Raw genomic sequence first — 25,916 nt, 5'->3', positions numbered from 1 at the left:
CAAGTTTCCACTGAGCTACACAGTAAATTACACTCTAATCCTTCACAATGTTCAGCAACCTTGAGGAAGTGTTTTAGAGCTCTCCACGACCAGAGACATTTTTGAGAGAATATCATAAGCTTTTCATTTTGTGAGTGTTGAAATTGCACACAAACACTTTGGTCAATAAAGACAATTCACAGGGAGGTCTGTGGATTATGTGGATTAAGTACCATTGAAATTGTTTCTTGAAAGGCAAATTTCTTTTGAGTACTCAAATTGATTATATGAATTTATTGAAAACAATAAATCAAATTTAACTCTCCAATGTTTTGGATTGTGGGAGATCGCACGACTATATGGAAGTTAATAAAATGAACCCATAACCAGTACCAATAACCAGTACCAATACATGCCCAAACCACAACCCCTAATTCTTACACATTCCTATTCCTATATATCACATATTCCTACATCATATGTTAATCCTAAAACTAAAACCACAAAAACAAAGGGACTCAGACTCATGTCCCCACATGGGACACGAGTCCCCATGATGTAACTGTGAGCAGGTTTTTCTTTTAGTCTGCACCAGCATCCGCATAAGACTCGTGTGTTCAGAGCTGACTGTTAGTAGGATTTTCTAAACTATGAAACACAGCAATACTCAAAGACCTGATTATAATTTGAACCCTTAGTTAGTAGAAACTGAGAGGGCCTGTGAAAACCGTTACACTGATACATGAAGAATGTCTTCACACACACACACACACACACACACACACACACCGTCATGCATAGAGAAGTTACAACACTGCCCTCATTAACTTGAAAAGAGTCACGAACTGAGATCTGAGGAGGTGAAAGACAGAAGGAGACTGTACCCTGGGATGAGATGTTCATTAGAGCCACATTTTCTGCCACTGTCAGCATCTGCATATGCCATGCAACACCTCCCTCCCACACACCAGTGCAGCATGTGCACAGCGGCAGACGCAGACCGTAGCAACTGGTAAATAATGAATGATTTGTCTATGAATCCTGATTTGGGTTGTGGAAGCACTGAGCATGCTTGGTCAGCCGGCATTTCCTCATTTGACAGCCTTTGGTTGCTGCTGCCAGCAGGCCAGCTTTGCTCACAGCTCTGCCGAAAGCATTAGAATGCCGGCTTCATGATTGCTGACGGCTGTCTCCTGGCAAATATTGTGCATTATCGCGAAACCTTTCAACTCCTGTGAACATCACAGCCGAGGCTTTTGTCAGCCCAGAGCAGGTAAAAGGGCCTCATCAGGGTTGTTGATAGAGACGCAGAAGAGGCAGGGAAAAAAACCTTTAACCTTTTTGTTTAAGGATAGAATATAGAGCTATTAACACCCTCTCACCTCACGCCTTCACTTTCAGCTGCACACATTTCTCTCTTTGTTTGTGTCGTATCCGCTCTAGCTGACCACTGTGGCTGAGCTGAGCAAGCTAATAAACATATTTATGAAGTCAAAAGTAGTTGCACTGCAAATCTGTCAAAGCAATTAAGTCAATTAATCCATCAACGAGTGCTAAATGCTTATTTTCTAAGCTTGTTTCTTTTTAAATTGTTCCAGTGGAAGTGGGATAATTGTCTTAACCATCTGTTATATTCTGTTTTATTAGTAGTACTGTTCTTTTATCTTGCAACACTCTTCTTTTGAACGAGGTAAGCTAGAAACAACAGGAACCATGTCCTCCATGTAAAATTAGTTTCAAAATGACTGCAGTGCACCACACAGCTGTTGAGTTGTGACGTAAAGTATTTGTGTCAAATTCGACCTATATTGAATTGGAACACTGGAAAGCATATTGGTCAATTTGGATGTGAGACGTGCAGCAGCAGTAAATAAATCAATGTGCCTTGTAAAAAAACACATACATTGTTAATTAGCATCTGACAACAAAAGGTTGCGAATAGTACTTCATGGTATTTTAATAATTTCCCATTATTTCTAGTAACTTCATCATTCACAAACATCTGAATTATAAGGTTTTGCAACGGTTGTAGGGGGTGCTACAATCCTGGCAGTCCTAGCGCTAAATGCTTATAGAGGAGAAAAAAAATGTAGCCACTAAATGCTTCTTCTTGTCTGCTGGAGAGGCACGTTGGAAAGTGGCATTTTATGCCAGTCGTATATTGATTGTACAAATCCTCCCTCCAGAAAACAGCTCACAGAAACGCAATACAGGCACTGTGAACAGCGTTAACATATCTGGAAAAGTGTTTTGCAGTTAAGCAGTGCACGCAATATCAGAACCTATATGTATATGTTTGACACTATAGATTTGGGGGTTGTTTTGGAGCGCACAGTGAAATAAGTTTTTTTGCAGTTTGCAGTAAGTTTTGGTAGCGATTTTATTCATGTATATATTTATTTATGATGACACCAGGTAAAGTAAGGTTGAGTGAAGTGGATGTGATAACTGCTAGGCTGGGATTGATGCTCCTAATGTCACACTGTTGAGGTGGATTAACCAAGTCAGACGAGTGAAGTCAGAAAGCATTTGTGATCATTTACTACGGGACCTCACTGAAGTTTAAGACTTGCACCATGAGATGTGGGTTCATGCATTTTATGGTATAATGAAGGACTGCAAAAGATGGATGAAGGAAATGGAAATGTATACACATGAGACCTGAAAGTAATTGTGATTGCCGACTGAGAACCACAGCAAAAGGTGTTGCGTCAGTGATTGAGGATCTGGACAGGCAGGTGAAAACATTAGCTGCACCATTGTCAGCATGGTGGATGAATTGTCAATTTCAGGAGGTATTGTTTGTGTGGCAGAGAACTCTTACCTAGTTCATGTGCACTGAATTTTAGCTCAGTGTAAACATCTTTACTTGGGTTGTTGAAATAATCCAAATAAATCAGTACAAACCACAAATACAAACAAAACAAAAAGCAATTGATTCTACTGGGATCTTTTTTGTTGGTTTTTGTGCAACAAGCTGAGCTGTCTTTGAGCAAATATTTAAAGAAGCCAGTCCAAACCTAAATATCCCCAGTTATCTCCTCTTTAAGTCTACATTCCCTCTAAACCATCATCACACCTATCATCAGACTATTGTTCTGAGGGCACAGGTGTAATCATGTGTGAGATTAGTCTGAATAGATTTTGATGGTGGTCTGTGTCTCCATGGATAAATTCAAAGGCCATCTAATTACATCAGCAGCGGAGGGAGAGGAGAGACCAACAATGCAAGAAAAGTGTGACTTTCATCGGTAAGTGGCACTGTAAATTGGAAGTTCAGGTTTACGGCTGTTCACAGAAATTTACGAGCAGCACAGAAAACTCCCGGGAACTGCCAGGAATTGACACAGAGTTTCAATTTCCAGCCGTTTTACATGCATGAGAAGCTTGGCTTCGACCTCGCCCCAGGTCCAGGGGAGGCTATCACATGTAAATGACAATGCTATGAGCTACACACATGCCAATCAAGATTGTAGAGTTAACACATTGTATTGTTGTTGTTGTTGTTTTTCACATACTATTGCACTAACTCACATTTAAAGAAAATATCTGGCATGAATGGATCAGGTTATATATAATTATAGAATCAGACTAAGGGGGTCCTTAGGGGGTTCCTGTCCCCATCGCTCTCCCTCTATCGCACATACACACACAGCCTTTGTGATTCAGGAAATGCAATTATGTGTCATTATTTGAGTATTAAACTGTACAAAAAAATCAAGTATGTTAAGAGTCTCCTCGTTGGGTACATTGTTCTTTGCAGAGGAAACGGTCCAATGACAGCAAACTGTAAGAATCCATTTCACTGAAATAATAATTTTACAATCAATGTTATACTTTAAAAGGACACCAATCCAATGAGAACAATGTGTTAACTGACAAAAAAGTGCACAAATGATGAAGTAGTTACCTGCAATAACTGTGATAACTTGTCTGAAATACACTATTAGTTATTTGTGACAAGTTAATGAACTTTTGTGACTGAATGTGTTGGTGAAAGGAGAGGTTGGGTGTCGGAGTGTCATGAGTGAAATACTTTTTCACGTCCATTTTTTAGGATGGAAGTTACTGGAGGACTCTGACAGAGAAAAGTCACTGCAATATGTGGGTGGGTCAGGGGGTAAGAGATTACAACTGTGCTTAAAAAAAAATAAGGCCTATTATTAATGTCATTTTTGTAATGTTTGTATAAGAGCTTCTAAAGTAAGATGCTGTGTGTATGAAAATTCTTCAAGGAAAACTAATGTCAAGTCACACGTTCGTATGGCTGAATCATGTTATACCAAAAGGAAGACATAATCATCTTGGGAAATACATTTCCACCTCCTCCAGTCAGTTAAATAAATTGATATACATTTCATGTTTGTGTTTCCAATCACCCCAGAGAGACGTCCAGGTGCATGCTAGCCTTGCTTAGCACACTGAGAAGTAGAGGTCGCCTTGGCTTGCTCTACAGTGAACAAATACATCTTTCCAAGAACTCCAACAATGACTCACCCAGATTTAATATCAATCTTCACTTCTGATTGTGGGGAAGACGCAAGTAAGTGTATTTTCAAAATGACAAACTAAAATCGAGCCAAACATGAATTTTCTTTAGCATATGGCTGAGAGGTCTACTTTCGTTTAATTCTTCTTGGCATTTTCTGAAAGGAATGAGTCATAGCGTGTCAGTCTGGTGGGAAAAACAGCTCAATAGAACGATAATGAAAAAGTGTAAAATGTTGTTAAAGGTGGATGCCACCCAGTTGAATAATTCACATATAATCCCAATCCCCAGGAGTGTATATTAAGCATTTGTGGACAGCACCCTCTGTTAAAGCTAAAATACAGAGAGATAACCCTACAATCAGTGACTGGGATGTAAAATCTGGGACTGCTCCATAGACAATCAATTCAATGTTTGTATGAGCAGAACACACATTTGGTTTTAATTATGGTTCCGATCTTCTAACAATGCTAGAATATAAAAGGTATAAGAGCTCCCAAGCATGTCATGGCCCATAAAGACAAACCCCCAGTCAGGTATATGGAGGAGACCCAGATTGGATTCTCTCTTTGATGTCTATCTTTCGGAGAAAAGAGTTGTGCATGTTAGTAAATAATGACTGAAAATCCCAGAGGCAGAGGAAGAACATATATATATTGTTAAATGGGTAAAATACCACACATTGTATTAACCACTAGCAACTAAAACACCTGCTAAGCAAGAAGATGATGCATTATGAATACCATAGCTACCAGTGTGAAAACCTTTATGACAGGAAGATGTAAATATAGCTGCCAGTGATAAATACAGTAACTCTTATGACAGAAATAAAATATATATTAATTACTAGTAATACATGCCATAACCTTTCTCACCAAAATACAGTAGATATGATTAGTGAGTAGTAAGAAATGCATTAACATTCTGACAACAATTAGCGTACATTAATTGTGAAAATAAATGTATTAACATTTCTGTCAGAAATATAGTAGATACCGTTAGCCAATGTTAATTGTAATAAATATGTTCGCCTTTTCTGACAGAAATACACTATGAGCTAATGTTAACTGTGATAAATGCGTTAGCCTTTCTGACAGAAATACAATATTAGGTAACAATTAATTAGTGAAAAACAACATTCAACAAGTATCCACTTAGTGAACATGACCCCTCATGTTCTCTCTATCTCATCTTTTTGTTCCCTCCCTGGTCTCTTCTGATCTAATAGAAATCCATCTAGATGTGAAGTGGTATGTTTTGAAATCCTCCTTTGTAACACTAAGATGATGAAATGAGTTCAAGCTTTTGAGTACGGTTGTTTTGGCAATGCTTTCTATAAGGTCTTTACTCAAATGGAATCTGCTGATTTATTTTTTGGGGGATTCAGAATGATAGTCTGCGTAAGTTTTTTTGCTTCTAATTTGATAGGCAATATTCATTTAAAATAACAAAGCAGCGTCTCTATTCGTTTAAAATCGGTGGAGGATCTCACGTGGAGCTCGTAATACGCATGTGTTAATAGATAGTAAGGCCTTTATAAGATTATTGTACGTGTTTATGATAGCATCGTAAACACATTCACTGTTAGATATGAAACATTCATAAGTAACTGTCAAAGAGTTTATAGACTGCCATATAATGTAAAAAAGAAAAAGATTGAAAAAAGATTATTTTAAAGAAATTAAAAGACAACAAATGGAAGAGGGGCACACTCATATAAATACATTCAAGTCCCACAGCCAGTAAAGGAACAGTGTGGAAGAGATAGTAATACTAGTCCAATATTGTGTTAATTTAGAATCACTTTTATTATTTTTAGTTGACATATCCAATACAGCACATACTTGGTGCACGTCATTGACATTTCTGGAGAATGATTAATGAAACTATATTCTCCCCCATATCCCTTAAGAACAGTTTGGGACATTAAAAAGTAATGTTTTTTACTAAAGCAGAATCTTTATTAAATGCATAATCAATTCACAAAGAGCTCTTTACTGGTGATACACACACTGTTCCTCAGATGAATGAAATATCTTCCAGACGGTAGCGGTTTAATAAATAAGACTAAGACATTAACAATAGACTAGCTATCTATCCTGCAGACTGACCATAGCAGGGTACATTTCCTGGTAGATGATTATTTGGATGCTAAGATGCAACAAGAATGTATGTTCATCAGTATAAGAAATGTTTCACAGGAAAGTTAATATTGTTTACAGTCTGTGACTATTGGGTTGAGTAGCAGGTGTTTTAAGCTTGATTTAATTTGGCTGTATTAAAAAATAAGGTCTCCTCGCAGACTGAACTCGGCTTACTCTCGGCTCTGAATGCAAAAAAAGATAAAGTGAATCTAGCCACATAGCTCTTTCAAATGATCTTTTTTTAGCAATTAATTTGTCTTTTGGTCTTTTTCCTACATTGCTCTTTTTATTAAACAAATCATGTGTCTTTAAACTTCTTGTTACAGTCTCCTGCCTCTCTTGGAAGCCTTTTTCTCTAACAGTAAAGACTGTGCTGTTGTAAGTCGGGCCACTGGGCAGACCCGTCTCTGTCTTTAGCTCGCCCGTTTACATCCACAAGTACCCAATTAAACCAGTGGACCACTCGTCTCTTCTCCCTCCTCTCAGTTCAGCTCTTGGCTCCAAGACTCCATTCTCCATTCTGTACTATTCATTTGCCATTCTATGGTGTCTACCTACTTGAGTGCAGTTGGTTGTAGAAAGTTCATTTAAATGTTACAATGTACATATTCTTCAGGAGATGTATATAACTTATGTCCGAGACGGTTCATTTCAAGGTAGACATGTACATTGTTCAGAAGATGTATGGTTTTAATTTTCTTTATTCAAACATGTTTCAGTGATTTTATATAGGTTTTAAAAGTGTTGACATTTATAGTGGCAGTCGATTTCTTGGGGAAACCAATGCGTTCACCAATATGCTTCCCAGCCTCTGGCCACTACTTATAGTCAGACTACTGCTTCTTCAAATACGACTTTTACTGCTTCAATATTTTGCTGCAGACCATTGTACCAAATATTATCTGCCATATCTCTTTAAAAACATTCCATGGTTAACAAATGTGGCAGCAGCGGCAGCGAACAGCTTAAAGGTCTCATGCACATTTTCTTTTGAAAAAGCCTACTCTACATACCGTAACCCTGTTGTCTTTCTGTTCCCCTCACACTTTAATTTGTTTAACATCGCGCTTCTTTTTTTTAGTCCCTCTCTTGTGTCCTCCAGAATTGAGTTGGACCATTTGTTTGTTTGTCCTGCCTTTAATGGCACTCGTACGCCACTGATGAGATTTTAATGAATTCCAATACTCTAAATATAAGACTCAGTGAGAGTGTTTGGAAACATCTCTGAAAGTGTCACATAGCAACACACTCTGTGGATTATTAACCCTGTATATTATAAAGGCAGAAAGATCGCCAACAAAATATCTATTCATCTTCCTTTTCTGTTTAACAGTAATTATTCAAAATTATATTATTTCAATTTTATTTTCACCTTCTTTTGACAGAGGACATTGTAGAAATAGGGTATATTGAAATGCAACAAAGTTCCCATGGCTGGAATCTAATATGAGTGGTCACGGTTGTATGGGATGCGCTGTAACCAACTGAGCTACTCAGGCGGTCCCTGTCACATTCATTTAAGTCATTCTAATTTTTTGTTTTTCCTCTATATTTAAAATTGTAAAATGGAAAATGAAACAATTACAACGTGCCCAAAAATATTATTTTCAATCAAAAGTGTAAATACAGGTTAAGTCACAATAATCCCATACGCCCTAATGTGGATAGCTACTCTATGCTAGGGCCAATCAACATTTTGAGAAATGAACAAGGGACTAAAATGACTGTCTCAGGATCTTGAGCTGGTTGTCTCACGACCTTGTGATTAAATAATCACAAGGTCGTGAGTTCCATACCCTCTGGTGAGCGAGACATTGAACATAAAATGGGATTGCTTCACAGCAGCCTACTGCGCCTAAATGCAGAGGTCAAATTCATATATGTGTATGTATGTAATGCTATGTAAACAGAGTCATCACTGTTAAGCTTAAGTTTATTTTTGAACTTATTACATGATCCCTATCAGCATAAAAAAATAGCCTGCAATAGCCAGCAACCTGCTCCAACGCCATCAACGCATTAAATATTAGCTAATTGTCCAATACTGACTCAAATTGCTGGATCAGGTATGTGTGACAATAGACTGATCTGGTAACTGACGCCATTATTTTATTAATTAACAATTCGGTAGATTTATATCAATGTATTTATTTGTTCTACTTTGTTTTGACAAAGTTAGGAAAGCCGGATATTGCCATAACGGTGAGATACACCAAATTCGTTGACGTAAGTAAAGTTGACGAATTCTATTCATTTCTTTGTAGAGCAAGAGAGCCTGCCGCGAGTTGCATGATGGATACGACAAGGTGACAGGTTGACAGACCATTTGCCATACTTGTTGCATAGTCACGACTGGACCTCACCTTTTTGCAAATCAGTTCTGTCCATCCGAGGCGACAGGCTCCGATCAAACTGTCAAACTAGGCAGTGTGTATACAAGATGAAGTGATATCCTGTTACTGTATAGCCTATTTCCCGCCTCTATAGCTGAGTAACGTCAAAGTGCGGTGGGAGGTTTGGATGCCGTTCCAGAGAGAGAGAACTTTATCTCAAACCTGTACAATCATTTTTACACCGGCCCAATCCTTCATTATACATTCAATTCCATTTATTCACCTTAACCCCCTACTGTCAGGCCAATACAGCAATCCCACAAATCACAGATCAAACTTCTGTCCACTGTTGAAAATCAAGGTGCTGGTAGAAGGCACGATCAGGGGGAGAAGTGGAGCCGTGATGATGATATATGGTTTGGCTCTGTTTCACCACGTGAGGCCCTCATTAAGGAAAATGGCTCACAGAGGCCCAGAGCAGGGATGATTGCACAAGACGTAACCTGACCACGACCGTGTCCTGAGTGTGCGTGTCTGTGACAAATCAGCCTCCCATCCAAGTCCAATATATTGCCAGGGTGACGAAAACGATACGTCTCTGCCACATGTTGCTCTGTGATACAGACCTGGTGAAACACTGGTTTCTCAGCCAAATGCAGACGTCTGCTGTTTTGCCCCATAATCAGTTCTGAAACTAATTAATCTTCTCATTCAGAACATGTGTTAATGATGGTATTCATGCTGATACGTATTACACAGATTCATTACCTATGTAATGAAGGTTAAATGTAAAGTATTGGGAGAAAGCCCCTGTTATGTCCTACAGATGTCTATAGTGTTATTAACTTACAGACAGTGAAAGAAAGAACAGCATAGAACAAAGAGTAGAGACAGAAGAAAGAGATGGAAAATGAAGATGACAGTGAAGTTCAAAGTATAAAAATGGTTAATGAGGGTTTGAAGAAGCCTCTCCTAATTTTCCTATCTGCCACAGGTCCTCTGATTGGGTCTTAACAAGCAATCAGCTGCACAGAGAGAATAGAAAAGATAGAAATACAGACGGGTGCAGAGCACATGTAGCAGACACGTTTTCTGGGATTTAAAGCAACAGTGTATGCGTAGCGTTTGTAAATTCATAAATTTTGAATAAGCTGAACCTTTTCCTGAAAAAATAGTGTTAATTTGATAATCAACACTAATTTGTTAATTCTCTTGAAATATTGTTTTGTATTTTGTTTGTAGCGCCAGTCTCAAACACATAAATGTATGCAGACTGAATAAAAGACTTAAATAAAAAAAAGAGTTATACAATGTATTTAAAAACATTAGTAGAGTATAATTTGAAATTTATACTATCATGTATTTTGGTTATTTGCAGATCTAGATAAGTATTTTAGTTTTAGTTTTAGTTTTGAAGCAATTGTATAAATTGTATCTGTTGTATGCAACATGCACATTAAAAACACAAGACAGGGGATTTGTATTGGACCCAGAAGCTTTATGACGGACACACGGAATAGTTAAACAAAGCTTTATTCGAGGCAGAAGACACAACAAGCAAACAGTCTTGAATCAGCTCTTGTGGAGAAACCCACTCGATGGAACGCCAAGCCGTCAGGGGAGAAGGCAGCCAGGAAGCAGAGGCTATTCTCGTGGTCGGGGACAGACAGGTGGTAGACCGGTGTCTGTTGTTGGAAGCTACGTGGTATAATAACAAGTATAACAAAGCAGAAAGTTTGGCACAGGCTTAGAATGAAGGGATCGTCCTGCTCACAATCCTTTCATTCTAAGCCTGTGCCAAAATTCATTTGAACACAGATTCAGGTAATGGACCCAATCTCATTATATTACACTGTTAAACCAGCCGGAGATAAACATATGGTGAGAGAGGAGAGGCAGAGAGAAGGTCAAGGGTAGACTCAAAGAATAAAGGACAGAAAAAAAGATTTAGGCAATTATGGTAAATTACTCCGCCCTCCACTAAAGACATGTTGGAGAGACCAAGAAGACAGATAAATGGGACATGATAGATACTAAGCCATTCAAGCTAATGTTTTCACTTTGAATTAAATCAAAGTACTTGATTTCAGACCATATGTCCATCATAAAACTTAACTATAACTCACAAGAGGAAAAGGAGAGGGGAAAAGATATAGAAATGTCTTATTTAATGGTGACTTTTATGACATTTCAATACAGGAAGATGACTTTTAAAAGCGAACTCACCCCCACCCCCACACATTACTCGGAAAAGATAAGACAACAACATATTTAGTGAGACGATGTCCCTAAAGATAAATTGTAATCAGCGTCCTAACATGCTCACATTGTCAATGTGAAGCAATGTCAGCAATATTAACCAGGTTGACCCAAGCCCCCAGGATGAACGCCAGGCCAAGTTACAACTGCCGTGTCCATCCCATGATGCCATTGGGCTGCACATTTTGTTTTCTTTTTCGGCATAGACATACATTGGGAAATAGGAGTCTGTAAATCAACGTATATTCATTTGAGGTGAATCAACTTCTCAGTACAAACAGTCCTTATGTCAATAGTTTTTCGGAAAAGTTGCGTATGAGCATCAAAGGCTAAGAGACGGCGTAGAAGGAAATGCTAGCGCCCTGAGTGGCATGAAAGAGTGATTTAAATGTTTTCATACTTTAAATGTTCTCTTAGGTACAATACATAATTCATGAGGGGCCCTTAGGTCAAGTATAATATATTGTTTAACCTATGACTCATAAAGCCTTAATCTTAATGATTTAGTCTGTCTTGTATCATACTCTGTTGCTGACAGTGTAACATCTCCTGCTGTGGGCTATCATACTATCTTGTCTTAGATATCTCCTTAACCGTCGCTTTGCTTTAGAGAGCAATGTCAGAACATGTACTCTCCATGTGTGTCACAGGACAGCTCTGCTCTGATGACACAACGTTGACAGTTGTATTTATTTTTGGGGTTTTGAAGCTAAAATTCTGGATATCTGGACAATCGTTCAATGGTAATACAGACACCATTACTGTAGCCACAAAGAAACCTCAAAGTTTATCCAATAAAACAAATATTCCTCGGCCATCAATCTACTTGATTAATAAAAGTGTTTTACTTAGCTCAGGACAGCTTCCACACCATCATTTAATTGTGAAGCATTACATATTAAGAAGACATCTGCTTTAAATAATATGTCTAATCTGTAGTAGAAAGTGAATAGAATATGTAATAAAGTATTGAGTTCATACAAGGAACTTTCATTTTTCTTCTTCTATCTCCATCTCTCCAAGCACCAGAAACTTGCTATAAAACCATGAACTATTTAAACCAGTAGAATGTGAAGGTTAAGTTATGGTTTCATTAACCTTAACGTCTGAGTGACAAATGAGTGAGGATGAGGTCCTATCGGCAGGTACACTTCCTCAATGACATCAGTGTCATGGAATCTGATGGTTTTCTTATAGGGCCAAAGCAGACGTTGAAAAAAGTGTCGGTCATCTTCATTGCTCAGGAGGAGATACTTTTTGGCTACAATTGGTGTCAAAGTCAATCTCATTTTGTAATCTTTCATCATCAAGTAACGGTTAAGGATAAATGGGACAATCATTAAGTACCTGCTGCTTTCAGGAGCTCACAGGGGGAAAGAAAGAGCAACAGGAGAGAATCAGATTGAGATGCCAAACTCTAAACTTTGATTTAGCACTATCTTGCTTTGGCCAAATCAGGAAGACCTTCTCTGTAAAGACGTCTGTATCAGGACACTTAGCATTTATTCCAATTACACAGTGGTTAATTATGATTGAAAAGGGTCCCACATGTCAGATGCCATAAGCTTAGACTTTATCGCCAACCTTCTATGACTGTATCACCTGGTTTAGACGTTACCACTAGATTACCATAACATCTGCAAAGTCTTGTTTTCCACACTACACTGGCAGCAATGAAATTACATCCACCTACATACAAAGTGAACTAACTCCTCAGGACACATAGTCATGCTGCACAAGTATCTAGAGTACATGAAACAGGGAATAGACCCAGTCATTGTCCCTCTAAAAACCATGTAGTGAGTCACAAGAGCGTATTTCTTGCTTTTTGTATGTCATTTTGACGCCATTTAGTCTGTACTGACTAATATGTAAAGGCATCCATGTAACTATGATACTGTCTCTACAAATTAAGTAGTATGAAAAGCTTAACTTGTGTTGGGCGAGTAGGGAGATGGATAGGACAAACAAACAAGAAAATGTTGTTATTTTTTTAAAGTTACGTTAGTGGCTTTATGCTGAGCTGTGTCAGGTACAATGTCAAAGTGTCAAAGATGTTATGTGTACATATAATGGCCATAATATGTATGTAGGCACTTTGATGATGCTGTTAATTTTAACATTAACTACAATGAAGTGGGTTGAAATTAAATATGAATAAAGAGAGAGTGCCAAATGGGAGAGACAGAAAGACAGAAGGAAGAGCTACGGGGAGGGCTAAAGAGTGTGTGTGCCCTTACAATATGCAGATGAGTGTGTCTGTGTCATAAAGACTGAAAAGTCATGTGACAACCAGCTATATTGGGGTGTCCATCACAAACCCACACACACAAACACACACTTCTCAGTATGAAGGATTAATTTGCAGTGCAGAATAATGGCCTCATAATTCACTGTGGTCATTATGAAGGAGGAAGGCACAGTCATTAGCCTGTGGCAGAAACACACACACACACACACAAGCCATATAGTTGTGTACAGGTTGCACTATTGTTTTGAAAAGATATGCAGTAAAAACTCAGTAAAACTCTTTATTGCCAAATATTTGAACTTGTTCTCACTCTCAAGGTCTGATTGCTTCTCACAAAGATGGGCTAGATATTGACACAAACACACAGCATCAATACAGCTGCAGAGGTCACAGGATCAAGGACGAGCAGATATAACATAATAGGCCTCTCTCTCTCTCTCTCTCTCTCTCTCTCTCTTTCTCTCTCTCTCTCTCTCTCTCTTTCTCTCTCTCTCTCTCTCTCTCTCTCTCTCTCTATCCCCATAGAGATGAGATGACAGCTTTTCTTTCTTTTTGTTATGTCTTTCTAACACACAGGCATAATCTAGCCAGCAGTGACATTTACTTTGTGCATTGCTACTACATAAAGGACACATTAACTCTTGCATTAGCACTGAATGTTGCCATCGGATTTAAATCGTTAGTTGCGGAATTGTGAAATATGGACATGATTACATTTGGCTGCATTGGAATCTTCTACATAGTTTAACAATACTAAAAATAGTGTTTATACTATGGCCAAAGGCTTAAATTATTTAGAAAAAATCCGTCCCAGTCGTTGTTGCTATGGAGATGAAGCAGGCTAGAAGATCAGAGATCTAAGAAGTACAGAATGCTGCATAGTCGCTGAATTCACACAGACTTACACAAGCCGGCAGGCCTCATCCAATCCCTTTGGCTTTCAACTATCTCCAATGGAAACCCATTTTGCAACTTTCTTTAGATTTTTTTGGGGTTCCCAAAGGCCAATTGGTTCGACAGCAAGGCATACAACAATACAAAAATGAACATAGACCTACAGTAAAGTAAGGGGAAGGATATGCGAGCTGAATACAAATGGACTAGAAGTCAAAAGCACAAAGAAAACGTAAGCCAGATAAATCAAATAGTGGCCATATAAATACATAAATACACATGGAAAGTAAAGTCTGTAGTGACCTGCCATGTTGAATAAATCAATTAACAATTTTAACCTTGTGTTTACTGGGGACATAGTGGAGCGTCATAGTGTGACAGGCTACCCGATGTGAAAGTTACGCCAAGTGGGGGGAAGAGGGGGCAGCAGCTGCTTGTCAAAACCCACATCCAACAACGTGTCATGATCACATTTCAAACAAGAAAACATCATGAAAATACAGTTTATGAACACACCAAGAACAACTTCTCAACTTGGGAAATGAGACAATCCGAGGTGGACATGAATGCACCATTGTCTCCACTCTCCTAGTGTAAATTGCTTTATCGTTCTAGTGTCAGTGTGTTTGTGCCGAGCACAAACCATCAGGTTTTTTTGTGCCAGCTGCTTTTCCAAAATTGTTTCGTCAGCCTACTGACGGGAAAAACATCCACTTCTGCTGCAGCTGACTCGAATGCTGTGTGTTCTTGGCAATCATTTCTTGCAAAAATCTCACAAGTAAGATGGGAAATAAATAAATAATACAATTAGTTCATGATGTTTCATTCCAGCAACAGAAACAAGTTATGTCACATTGTTTACTCTCCTGGCATAATGGTGTGCTCGGGCATCTTTACTTCCTAAACACACACAGTAAACTGTTTATGCTTACACATTTAGTTGTACTTTTCTTCTAATTCAAAACAAAACAAACAGTTTGGAACATTTAGGAAATATTTGCAAATTATTCAGTGACACTTAAACCATTTCAATAAATAATGATGTGTGATTTTTTTTAATGTTATTTATTTCACCACCAGGCTTCTAAAAAAGTAAATGTATGTGTTCAGGGATGCGTGAAGCTGGTTACGGTTAGGGTGGTAGTACCAGCAAGAACTTCAACTTCTACCTATACCCCTAATGCTGCGTTCACACCAAACGCGTTGCGAACATTCACAACGCTTTACTCGCGTGAGTTTACTCGCCCGACAAGTTGTGGTTTATTCGCGTCATTCGCGCCACCCAACGAGAATTCACATCTAGCACCATTAACCAATTTGATCAGAATCAAGATGTAATGTTGCAGAGAAACCTGTGCAACGAATGAAGGAACAAACTAATGAATGAACAGATTTCATCAGAAGGATCATATTGGCTCTCAGTGAATGCAGTATATATATATATATATATATATATATATATATATATATATATATATATATATATATATACTGCATTATATACACACACTGCATTATATACACACACACTAATATTCTGATTTGTAAAGGAAACTATAGAAGAGATACACATAAGAGAGGATATCAGATAATGTGGCACTGAATGCACCCACTCTATTTCATATATATTGATCTTTGGCCTTTAGTTGTCGCTCCTTCTCTCTGTTTATTGACCTCTATATATGTGCCTCTGTTCCCCTCTGCATCAATCTATTTTCACTTTAAAAAACTCAAAATAAAAACCCCAAGCATGACCGTCACCTCCACAAACATACACACACACACACACACACACACACACACACACACACACACCTTGTTTTGGTCTGAATACAGTTGTTAATGGAAACACACAAAAAAGGTCATCTAACACTTTTAACTGTTGCTGAACTACAAGGCACACACACAGACCACACTGTAAGCAATTGGCTATTCATTCTGCTGAATAGCCAACAGTGAACTTATTTTTGGGTTTGTACACAATCCATGTTTTGTTTGCTAAAAAGCACAACCATTTAAGTGAGTTGTAACCATGCACCACATTCAGCATTGCACTTATCCATCACATGTAGATAATTTTGTAGTATACCATTTAATAGGAATTCAGTCAAATTACAACCCTCTGCATGCACAGTCGCATCACATGTGCAACCCATAATGCAACACTGCAATGCAGCACTGGCTGAGCAAAATTGACAATTTTCTTTAGGTAACTTTTGATCATATTACTGGAGTGAATATATGTTTTTATATTTCAGTTAACCAGCAGATAGTAGCGTGAAGGAAAGTCCGCAATGTATGATGACACTTTCTGCTTGATTTTGCTTGCTGTTACCATGTGATCAAGTGAAGGAAAACTCACTGCATCATATTGCATCAGGTTGATGTTCGAATCCAACCCCTTACCCTTCCCTGACTAACGCTATTAAATAAAGGCAAAAACAATATATAAAAGAATAAATAAAAAGAGAGAATCCGATAACTGGACCACTCAATGCAGCTCAGAGCACGCACACAACCTAACTCTGTCTACCAGAATCTCAAATGCCAGATTTCAAATCGGTCAAATCTGACACAAACTGACCTGCCACTTTGTTACTGAAACTCTGGTCACGTTTCCAGGATCTCACACACACACACACACACACACACACACACACACACACACACACACACACACACACACACATTAACATGATTTAATTCATGATGATGTTTTCTTATAATGAGCAAACCGGGAAGAACGTGAAAGATGTATGTTGTACCTTAAATCATTTCCTTCTTCATCTCATTTATATTCCCTCCCTCTCTTTTGTCCTCACACCCACTAAATTAAAGCTCTTAGAAAAATAATGCACACAAAACTCAGCCATTCATATATAGACACTTTTTAATTGTAAAAGCCCAACATGCTTGTCAAAACACTCCACCACAGCTTGGAGACAATATTTATATATGTCTCCGTGACAATTTTACAATACTATCAAGAAGGTTTATGTTATGGCCGGGTTTAAATGATTTCAGTGCGTCTACCAGCAGCTGTTTGTATGGAGAGAAAGCCGGCCAGATCAGAGCTGCTTAGTTGTAACAGTTCAGCTTTCATACTCCCGTCGCTCTGCATCACACTCACCTCTCAGCCACTCCCAGCTATTTTAAAAGTCAAACCCACTAGTGTTCGTCAACACTGATTAAGTTTAAAGTAACATTTATTCTAGGTGTATTAAGCCCGTTGGTTCAGTTGTACGACACCTTAGATTTCACAATTCGTGTTCCTTTTTTTTCACTGCCTGATTTCATTATGCTCCAAGGAATGATGACATCATCAGGCCTCAGCATGTCCTAAAATGTACAACGTGGATTGGTCTGTTGTTATGGAAACAGACCCTTACAAAAATCCGTCCAGGCAGTTTTCCCCCTCACAAAAACAAGCCTTGCTCCGTCTAAAAACAGCTTTGTCCTGCCATACTCTCTACTCTCTGTCTCCAGGCGGCTCTGCGCTGGATTCAGCATGATGTTTATCTCTCCCTGTGGTCCACCTGCTCTTTCTTTGGGCCTGTAGCACTAAACAGATGCTCGGAGAAATCCTCGCTCCTGGCTCTTGTTGTTGCTACGAGCCATAAGACGGCCCTGCACTGCAGTGCTCTGCTGCTGGAAGTTGAAACTCTTCTACCCCTACTGTCCTCTGACAGCACTGGTAGCTGGAAACACGCTGTCAGGAAAAGCACTCGGGCATGTCTGGGAAAACTAAAAAGCAAAAAGACGAGACTGAGAGAGGAGTTTCCCGACAGACACGCAACCTCAATTAATGCTGCTCGGCGGCTTTTCCTCCGTGCCTTTTATCGCTCGTTATTGTTTACAAGGAAGAGGTGCATTGGGCAGCTGCTGTCAGCCGCAATTGGTTAGCATGTCGCCAACCTTGCTATTTAAAGAATGATTTGTGGCTGCTCCATGAAAAGTAGCTTTTTATCTTTCTTGTCCTTCCTTTACAAAAGTCACCGTAACTTATATTTTCAAGTGCTGAGGAAAAATTAGAGCCATACAGTTTGTGTGTACTACATCTACATCTTCATATATTATTTGCAAATGTTTATTTTACTGAGTTTAATTGCTAAAATGCCTTGCTGAATTGTTTTCTTTATTTTAATGAGTGACCTGATTCAAACCAATTGTTGCCAAGAATCAAAAAGTCGCTGTTGCCATAGGACAGTGTTCAGGTCATTTTACAGTAAACAAGATCCTCTGATGTAACTCGTACCACTCCCACTGATAGAAAGTGAGTAAAAACATTTTAGTTCTCTCCTCCATCTGATGTAGCTTCGAGGGAGACATTTTACAATAATTTATTAATCATAGTGTGAGTTTGTTTTGTGGGTTGACTGTCACATAATTCCATCTGGCTTAAAGAGTGACTACGTTGTCTCAGCTGTAACTGTGCGGAATTGCAGAGGCAGCACAGTGTAAAGGTCAAAGGAAAGTTTGGGAGATATAAACTTATAATCAATCTTTCAAATACATACACAAAAAGTTTAGAAAAACATGTAGTATTACATCATCTGGATTTCCAAAGTTGTTTCATTTCGGGGCTAACGACTTTCTGAGCTATATCAGCTCTCACAGAGAAACTACCAAAACAGTCCAAAACGTTTTTATTACACTCATTTTGTCACGGTCTTGGGTTTTTGTGTCTTGATTGCTGTTTTATGTTGAAGTCCTTGTCTCTCATGTCCTCTGTTTGGGTCCTCTATCGGTGGCTACATATGACACATTCCTGTTCCTTGTCAAAACCTGGGGCCTTCATTATCCCCAATGCAACTCAACCACCAACGGTTCTGTCGAACAATCTGTTGTGTTCTGCAAGCTCACTACTTTCTAAATCTAAACTAAATGTTTGCCTCAAATTACATCACTTGAGGTCATTTATAAGACTTTGCGCAGCTCCCTCTGAAGCCATAAAGGCTTTGTGTATAACTGTGTTCACATAAACACTTCTGAGGGCCCTGCTGTGTAACAGGTGGAGAACGCAAGGTGCACTGCACTGCCTTTTTGTTGCCCAAATAGTATCTTTTTTTGTTGTGTGCTAGGCATCCATCAAACTAAAGTTAGCTTCACACAAACCTTGAATTGTACGCTCCCTAATAGTTATTAGTAGTCTAAACAGCCTCCCGGCCTGCTATCTTTTGGTTCAGATCATGCTAGCTACAGTTGGTAAAGTCATATAGCACTAGGGTGACCAGACATCCGGATTTAGGACGGACAGTCCGGATTTTCAATGCCCTGTATTTGTCCTCCTCTTTGGAGTTGCACTGGGCCCGAGATAGAATATTTTGCTGGAACACAGTCTAACAAATGACTGGTAAAAAGTGTTGTCAAATACATATCTGATAGGCTTAGGTTAGGTTCTAACCCTATATCATTGGTTAAAAACATAAACAATGCTCCGTGTGCTGGCTACGTCATATCTACGCTGCTGGCTACATTGACCGAAACTTAACACATAGAAGAAAAACATGCCAACACATCAGACGTTGTTCAAACCAGAATGGACAAAAGAACACCGTTTTATTTGAATGTCCTAGCGCCCTCCTCTGTACAGGTACATACAGATTACATCAAAGCAAATAATTTGCCCTTTTAAAATTTATTTATCTGTTTATTATTTATGTAATTTGTACATTTTAAGTCCACAAATGTTATGCTTTGTGGCACTCAGCACTTTAAAAGACTCATCTCAGTGGTCAGTTTTTGAACACCACAATCTATTGAATAAATACAAATACTGTGAACAAACACTTTTTGACTCCTATTCTGTTACACATACATCATGTAGCAATCACACAAAGTTGTATTGTAGAGGGAAGCACGCCAGAGTCCTATGTAATTATTCACAGCCTCACAAAATACAGCATAGTGTCCTCCTTTTTGGTGTTATGGATATGTTCACCCTATATAGCGCCCATAATGAGGAAAGGACATATTATTTCGGTAGATTACCCCCAAAAAGGTGGATTAAAGGGTTATTACTTCAATAAGAAAAGCAAGCGGCTTTAGGAGGGGTATACTTTGTGGGACATTTGCATGAATAACAGGTCTCTTGAGTTTCCCTTTGACCCTGCTCAGGTTCACCCTGTTGGCCAAATTAAGATTAAGATTAAAAGTGTTAGTAATGGACAAAGATGATGGCAGTAAACAGGATGCCAAGGACCCAAACTCATCGCGCCACGTCGGACGTCTGCGAGAGACGTCCTGCTATATTTTTCAATGGTCTCTCGGCAGGAGACAGTAACTCGTAGAGGTGTACCTATTTAAAAAAAAAAAATTAAAAACGTTGAACACTACATGAAGAAGAGAGGTAGTCTACTGTCTGGCTCCTGAACCTGTGACATCCATCCAAGGTAATTACCCACAACCCTAGACTAATGTAGCAGAGTCCCATTGAGTCCCATTCTTTAAGTCTTTGTGATGATTGGATAACTTTAAATTCAGAGCACTCTGTTGATGCTCAGACCTGCTCTGAGATCATTCTTTCAGGCTTTCAAGCTCTTTAAGGGGCCTTGGAAAACCAGTATGACTTACCTGGGGATGGATGTATATGTACATCTGATTAAGCTGTATGACAAACTAGACCTTGATGAAGAAACCATTTTAATTTGGTTTATTTAATTTTAATTTTTTTATTTCAGATGATGTAGCTAAAAGCTTGATGTAAATTCCTCTTTTTTTATATCAGCAATCGACAGCTTTACTTATTGAATTACAGATTTATATTGTATTATATGCATGTACTCATCCTAAATAAATACATTAGCAAAAGGACATAAAATTCACAGGAAACAGGAAACATTCACCAACTTCAAGATCAAGTGTTGGCCAGCTCAATTCTTCTTGTAAATTTGCCCAGAAAGCTGAGTGTTATATTGTTCTTCAGCCTCCACCTGCTTGAATTGAAAATTGCAGTAAATCCCTGGAACCCTGTGAGTAAAGGTATCCAACATAATCACATACATTCACTGAATCTTTCCGGGGATAAGAGGCTAATGAGGGCAGAGACCTCATTTGGTGACGAATTCAACCAACCTGAGTCTGCTGCCTTCTGGCACCCTTGATAAGGGCAAGTTATCGAGGGCAGACATCTTTACTGTGGGCAATGGCTGAGAGCGGGTATTGTAAAGCAGGAAAGCCAGTTTTAAGCCAGCATTAATGTAACACATTAACACATTGTGTGTGTATTTTCAGAAGTGTTTCAATGTTTCATTTCTTTTTCTCATTTAATTTAGTTTTCATTGGTTCTGGTTTGGGGGTTTATTGGCTTTTTTTTTAGCAGCTGGAAAATGACAGAAAATGGAGGGAGAGAAAGAGAGAGGGGATGATGCGCAGCAAAGGGCTGTGGGTTGGAATTGAACCCCCGGCAGCTCCTAAGGTCGCCCTAATGAGTGAAATGTTGTGGGTGGAAATGCCAAAGAGGTGGAGTTGGATGTAATGATTCTTATTATGTGTCTATGTGTGTGACTCATACATCTATCTACATAACTCCACACAGATGTCCTAGTGAGAACAGGTCTAACAAGGACAGTTATTATTCACAACGATTTAAGTAATATGGAGACAGCATTCTAACACACATACACACACACACACACGCTGAAATTTCCATCCCATCCATCCATTATCACCCGCTTATCCGGGGTCGGGTCGCGGTGGCAGCAGGTTCAGCAGGCCGACCCAGGCCTCCCTCTCACCCGCAGCACTTTCCAGCTCATTCTGGGGGATCCCGAGGCGTTCCAAGGCCAGCCGGGAGATATAATCCCTCCAGCGTGTCCTCGGTCTTCCCCGGGGCCTCCTACCAGTTGGACGTGCCCGGAAAACCTCTAATGGGAGGCGTCCAGGAGGCATCCTGACTAGATGCCCGAACCACCTCAGCTGACTCCTTTCGACACGAAGGAGCAGCGACTCGACTCCAAGCTCCCCCCTGATGTCCGAGCTCCTTACCCTATCTCTAAGGCTGAGCCCGGCCACCCTACGGAGGAAGCTCATTTCGGCCGCTTGTATCCGAGCTGAAATTTCCAACGTATAATTATTTTCTCTTTCAGGTCCCCAGTTCTTTCTACTGCTTCTTAAGCACAAACACATGTGGATGGTAAATGGAAAGCTAACCATTTTAGGAAGACATTTTACAACATTTCCATAACAATGCTATTATTCTCCAGTGTGAAAACAAGAAAGCTGTCAGCTGTCTGTCTCACACAAACACATATTGAGCTTAATAACAGAGCAACAGTATCCCAACAACAACAAAGTCACTCTCACACACACACATACACACACACACACATTCAGTGTGCACATTGTTTTGGTTTAGCGTGATGTACATGAGCAGACAGTAGCTGTCCACCAAGCCGACCATGACTGCACACAAATACACTAACTCATACAACACCCAGATGTTCACCTACGCTTGTTTTAAAAATCAAATACACAGAGAATATGTGCAAACCCACATACACACACACAAAAGACACTTTCCCAGAGATGATCTACGCAATAGGGGATGTGTGTACACAAACAGGTCGACACATGCTGAGGGGGCTTTCTGGCTTTAAAACATCACCTTGATACCTTCTCATGCTGCAACTTCTGATAATTAACTAATGTTTTGTCTTAATCAATGGTGTTGGCTTTTGATCAATAAGCAAATGGAATGGAAGACAATGTTTATAACCATGTGTTCAATATTGTGTAAGAACCAGGAACCAGGAACCAGGAACTAATTATTGTTGTGTTTTTGTTCGTTTAAAATGAGCTTTTCATATCGGGTCTGCAGTCTTGCACCACCATGTTTTCTTTTAAGATAATATTTTTAGGCTTTTATTAGAATAATTGAAGAACGTTAGAAAAGCTGGGGGGGGGGGTGATTCAGCTGGTTGTCACATGGAAACACACCGCTAGATGCCATTAAATCCTACACACTGTCCCTTTAAAACAAAGCAAGGCTTCAGAAGGTCGCATATGCAATCCTTTTTTTGTGAGTTTGCATGTTCAAATTTCATGTGTTCGCATTCATGTAAGTGCATGATGATGTTTATCACTGGTGCCCCCCCCCTCTTTTCAGTGATCATATCATCATCGCTGACTTTAAAGCCTTGAAGTGTTTAGCCTGGAAGAATTTCACATGAAACATTTTCAACAAAAGTGGCAAAAAAAAGCATTGCGGGATCATTTTATAGTGTTTTCCAATGCAAATTAACTTGTTTTAAGAATGTTCTAGAAGCTACAGTGTTAGGTTAGTTGTCTCTTGAAGCATCTCTATCAGACAGCGGTTTAATGTGTGTGCATGTAGAAATGTTCTTCTTACCTTATGATGACATACATGACCAGGAAGTTTCCCACCAGGCCGATGACACAGACAATCATGTAGACGACCACAATAGTGACCTTCACCCCCGTTGGCAGCAAGCCGTCGGTCTCATTGTAGGTACCGTTGGAGTCATTGTAGAACTGCAAGTGGCCCAGCTCAGCAAGGAGGAAGTCATCTGGGAACTCCATGTCTGACCGAGAACCGGGACGTTTTAAACCCACCTGGCACAAGGAAGAAGTGTGGTGTCACATATGTGATATTATAATAAACTACTGTACTGTACTACAGCATTTAGGTGTGGGTACAAATTAAAGAATAACTTAACACTCCATGATATCAAGTGGTTGAACTTTGGTGCACAAGTGATCTTGGGTGTGGTCAGTGGTCGAGAAAACAGTTCTTGTCAGCACTGTACTTGGTTCAAATGTAGCTGCTAGACCTTTTAACTGGAACAAAGAAAAAACAACCAATCACGCCAGCTCTTGCCCATCTGCATTGGTTGCCATGAAGGACATGAGGATACTGGTTGATATCTGTGTTCTTTGTTCTTTACAGACTTCACTTAGGAATATGTATTCTTTTATTGACATTTTAGATGATTCCAGTGAGCCATTTTGCAGTTGTTAACATTATTGTTGCTGCACTAGAAACATTAATTATATTTAAAATATATATAAATTCTAATCCTGTTCTCAATTCATTGTTTTTTTATATATAAAAAAGCAATTATTTACTAATGAAAAAGAACCGATAAGAGTATCGATAAAGAACTAGACCTATAAGGAGTATCGATAAGAGTAGTAGTATCAATAACATCCTGAAGACATCCATCGCGAGACAAGACACAGGGTTTTCTGAAGCTTTCATTGGGACTGGTGAGCTTTTCCCTCCATTTGAATGGCCTTTTTATCCACAATACTCGCCAACAAATTATATTGTAAATGTATCTCTCAAATGCATATTTTAGTCCTTTCTGTCTACTACTCTCTGGTATTTCAGAACTATTATTCATTTGGAATATATCTCACTGATATTGTTAAACACGCCATACTGACTAGCCAGATGTGAACGTTTGACAGGCCTAACAACAGTAACCAAGGGGGAGGGGCTTAGTGAATGATCAATTGTTATGGTTGCTTGAACTTCTCACCTTTCTGCAGTGATGTGCAGTATACGATAGGACCCTGTGACATCACCATTGGGAGTGCTGCTCTTTAAAAACATGCAGTGGAGGAAACTAACGAGCCATGCTGCAATGCCATGAATCAAAGTGCTATTTAGATCATACCACAGAATTATTGATAAAGCTAAATCTCCAATATTTTACCATTTGTTTGTAATATTTTTGTGGTTAATTAATAAGGTCGTAGAAAGATCATCTTCATGGTTTAGAGAAACCAATGTTTAACTTCACTGCTTCCTGCTTTGCTAAATGTAAATAAAGGTTGCTTTATTCAGTGGTAGGGATGGATGAATAAAAGGATAAGGACAGACAAAAGGGAGAGGAGGGGATAGAGAGAATGAAGTAAAGAAGAGAGGGTAAAAAGGGTATGAAATGGAGAAAAAAAATGAACCGTAAAGCCCAAAGAAAGGAGGACCAAAAGACAGCAAGGGAGGAAGGAAGACGCTTGAGAAGCACGGAAATAAGGTAAAAACGATGTGGAAGAGGGATTAGATGGTAGATGTTGAGGTAGAAAAGAAGTCAAGAGATTTAGGAAACTGAAAGAAAGAATACTACAGCAAAAAAGGAGGAGAGGAGCTGGCAGCATCACATTTGCTATTAATGCTCTGCCGCTTGAGGAATATGTTAACGCCAAGATGTATGAGAGAGAGACTTAAGGAAAGAATGAGGGAGAGAGAGGGGGGATGACATCAATATGTATGTGTGTTAAGAGAGGGTGGGGGAGGGAGAGAGAGAGAGAGAGAGAGAGAGAGAGAGAGATTTGTATCAGCAATTATTCTAAAGCAGAACAAAAGATGATCTGCCAGCATTTAAAAGAGAGGGCTGTGTTACACATGTTGCTTCAACAACTCAACCAACAACACTATGCATATTCCTGACCTCTGTGTGTGGCCTTAGGCCCACAAGTCCATTGGTTCCTAAAACACAACTCTAGTATTAAAGGTTTGATTCGGGATTCACACCTATCAAGCTGTTTCAACCAATCAGAGTGAATTGGGAGTTATACATCAATGGGCACAATTATTCAGATCT

General features: G+C 39.1%; 1 protein-coding gene across 1 annotated transcript in view; it reads right to left on the bottom strand.

Annotated features, from left to right (window-relative positions):
* Positions 1-23,889, bottom strand: part of oprl1 (opiate receptor-like 1) — a 52,868-nt gene extending 28,979 nt beyond the window's left edge. Inside the window, exon 1 of the mRNA XM_034537264.1 lies at positions 23,699-23,889. Within this exon, the coding sequence (XP_034393155.1) occupies positions 23,699-23,889 (191 nt within the window). The remainder of the gene's footprint in view (positions 1-23,698) is intronic.
* Positions 23,890-25,916: the final 2,027 nt, after the last annotated feature.

This window comes from Cyclopterus lumpus, chromosome 7, assembly GCF_009769545.1.
Source record: "Cyclopterus lumpus isolate fCycLum1 chromosome 7, fCycLum1.pri, whole genome shotgun sequence".
NCBI classification, from domain to species: domain Eukaryota; kingdom Metazoa; phylum Chordata; class Actinopteri; order Perciformes; family Cyclopteridae; genus Cyclopterus; species Cyclopterus lumpus.
Note: the sequence above shows the minus strand (reverse complement) of the source record. Positions and strands in the feature narration are given on the sequence as shown.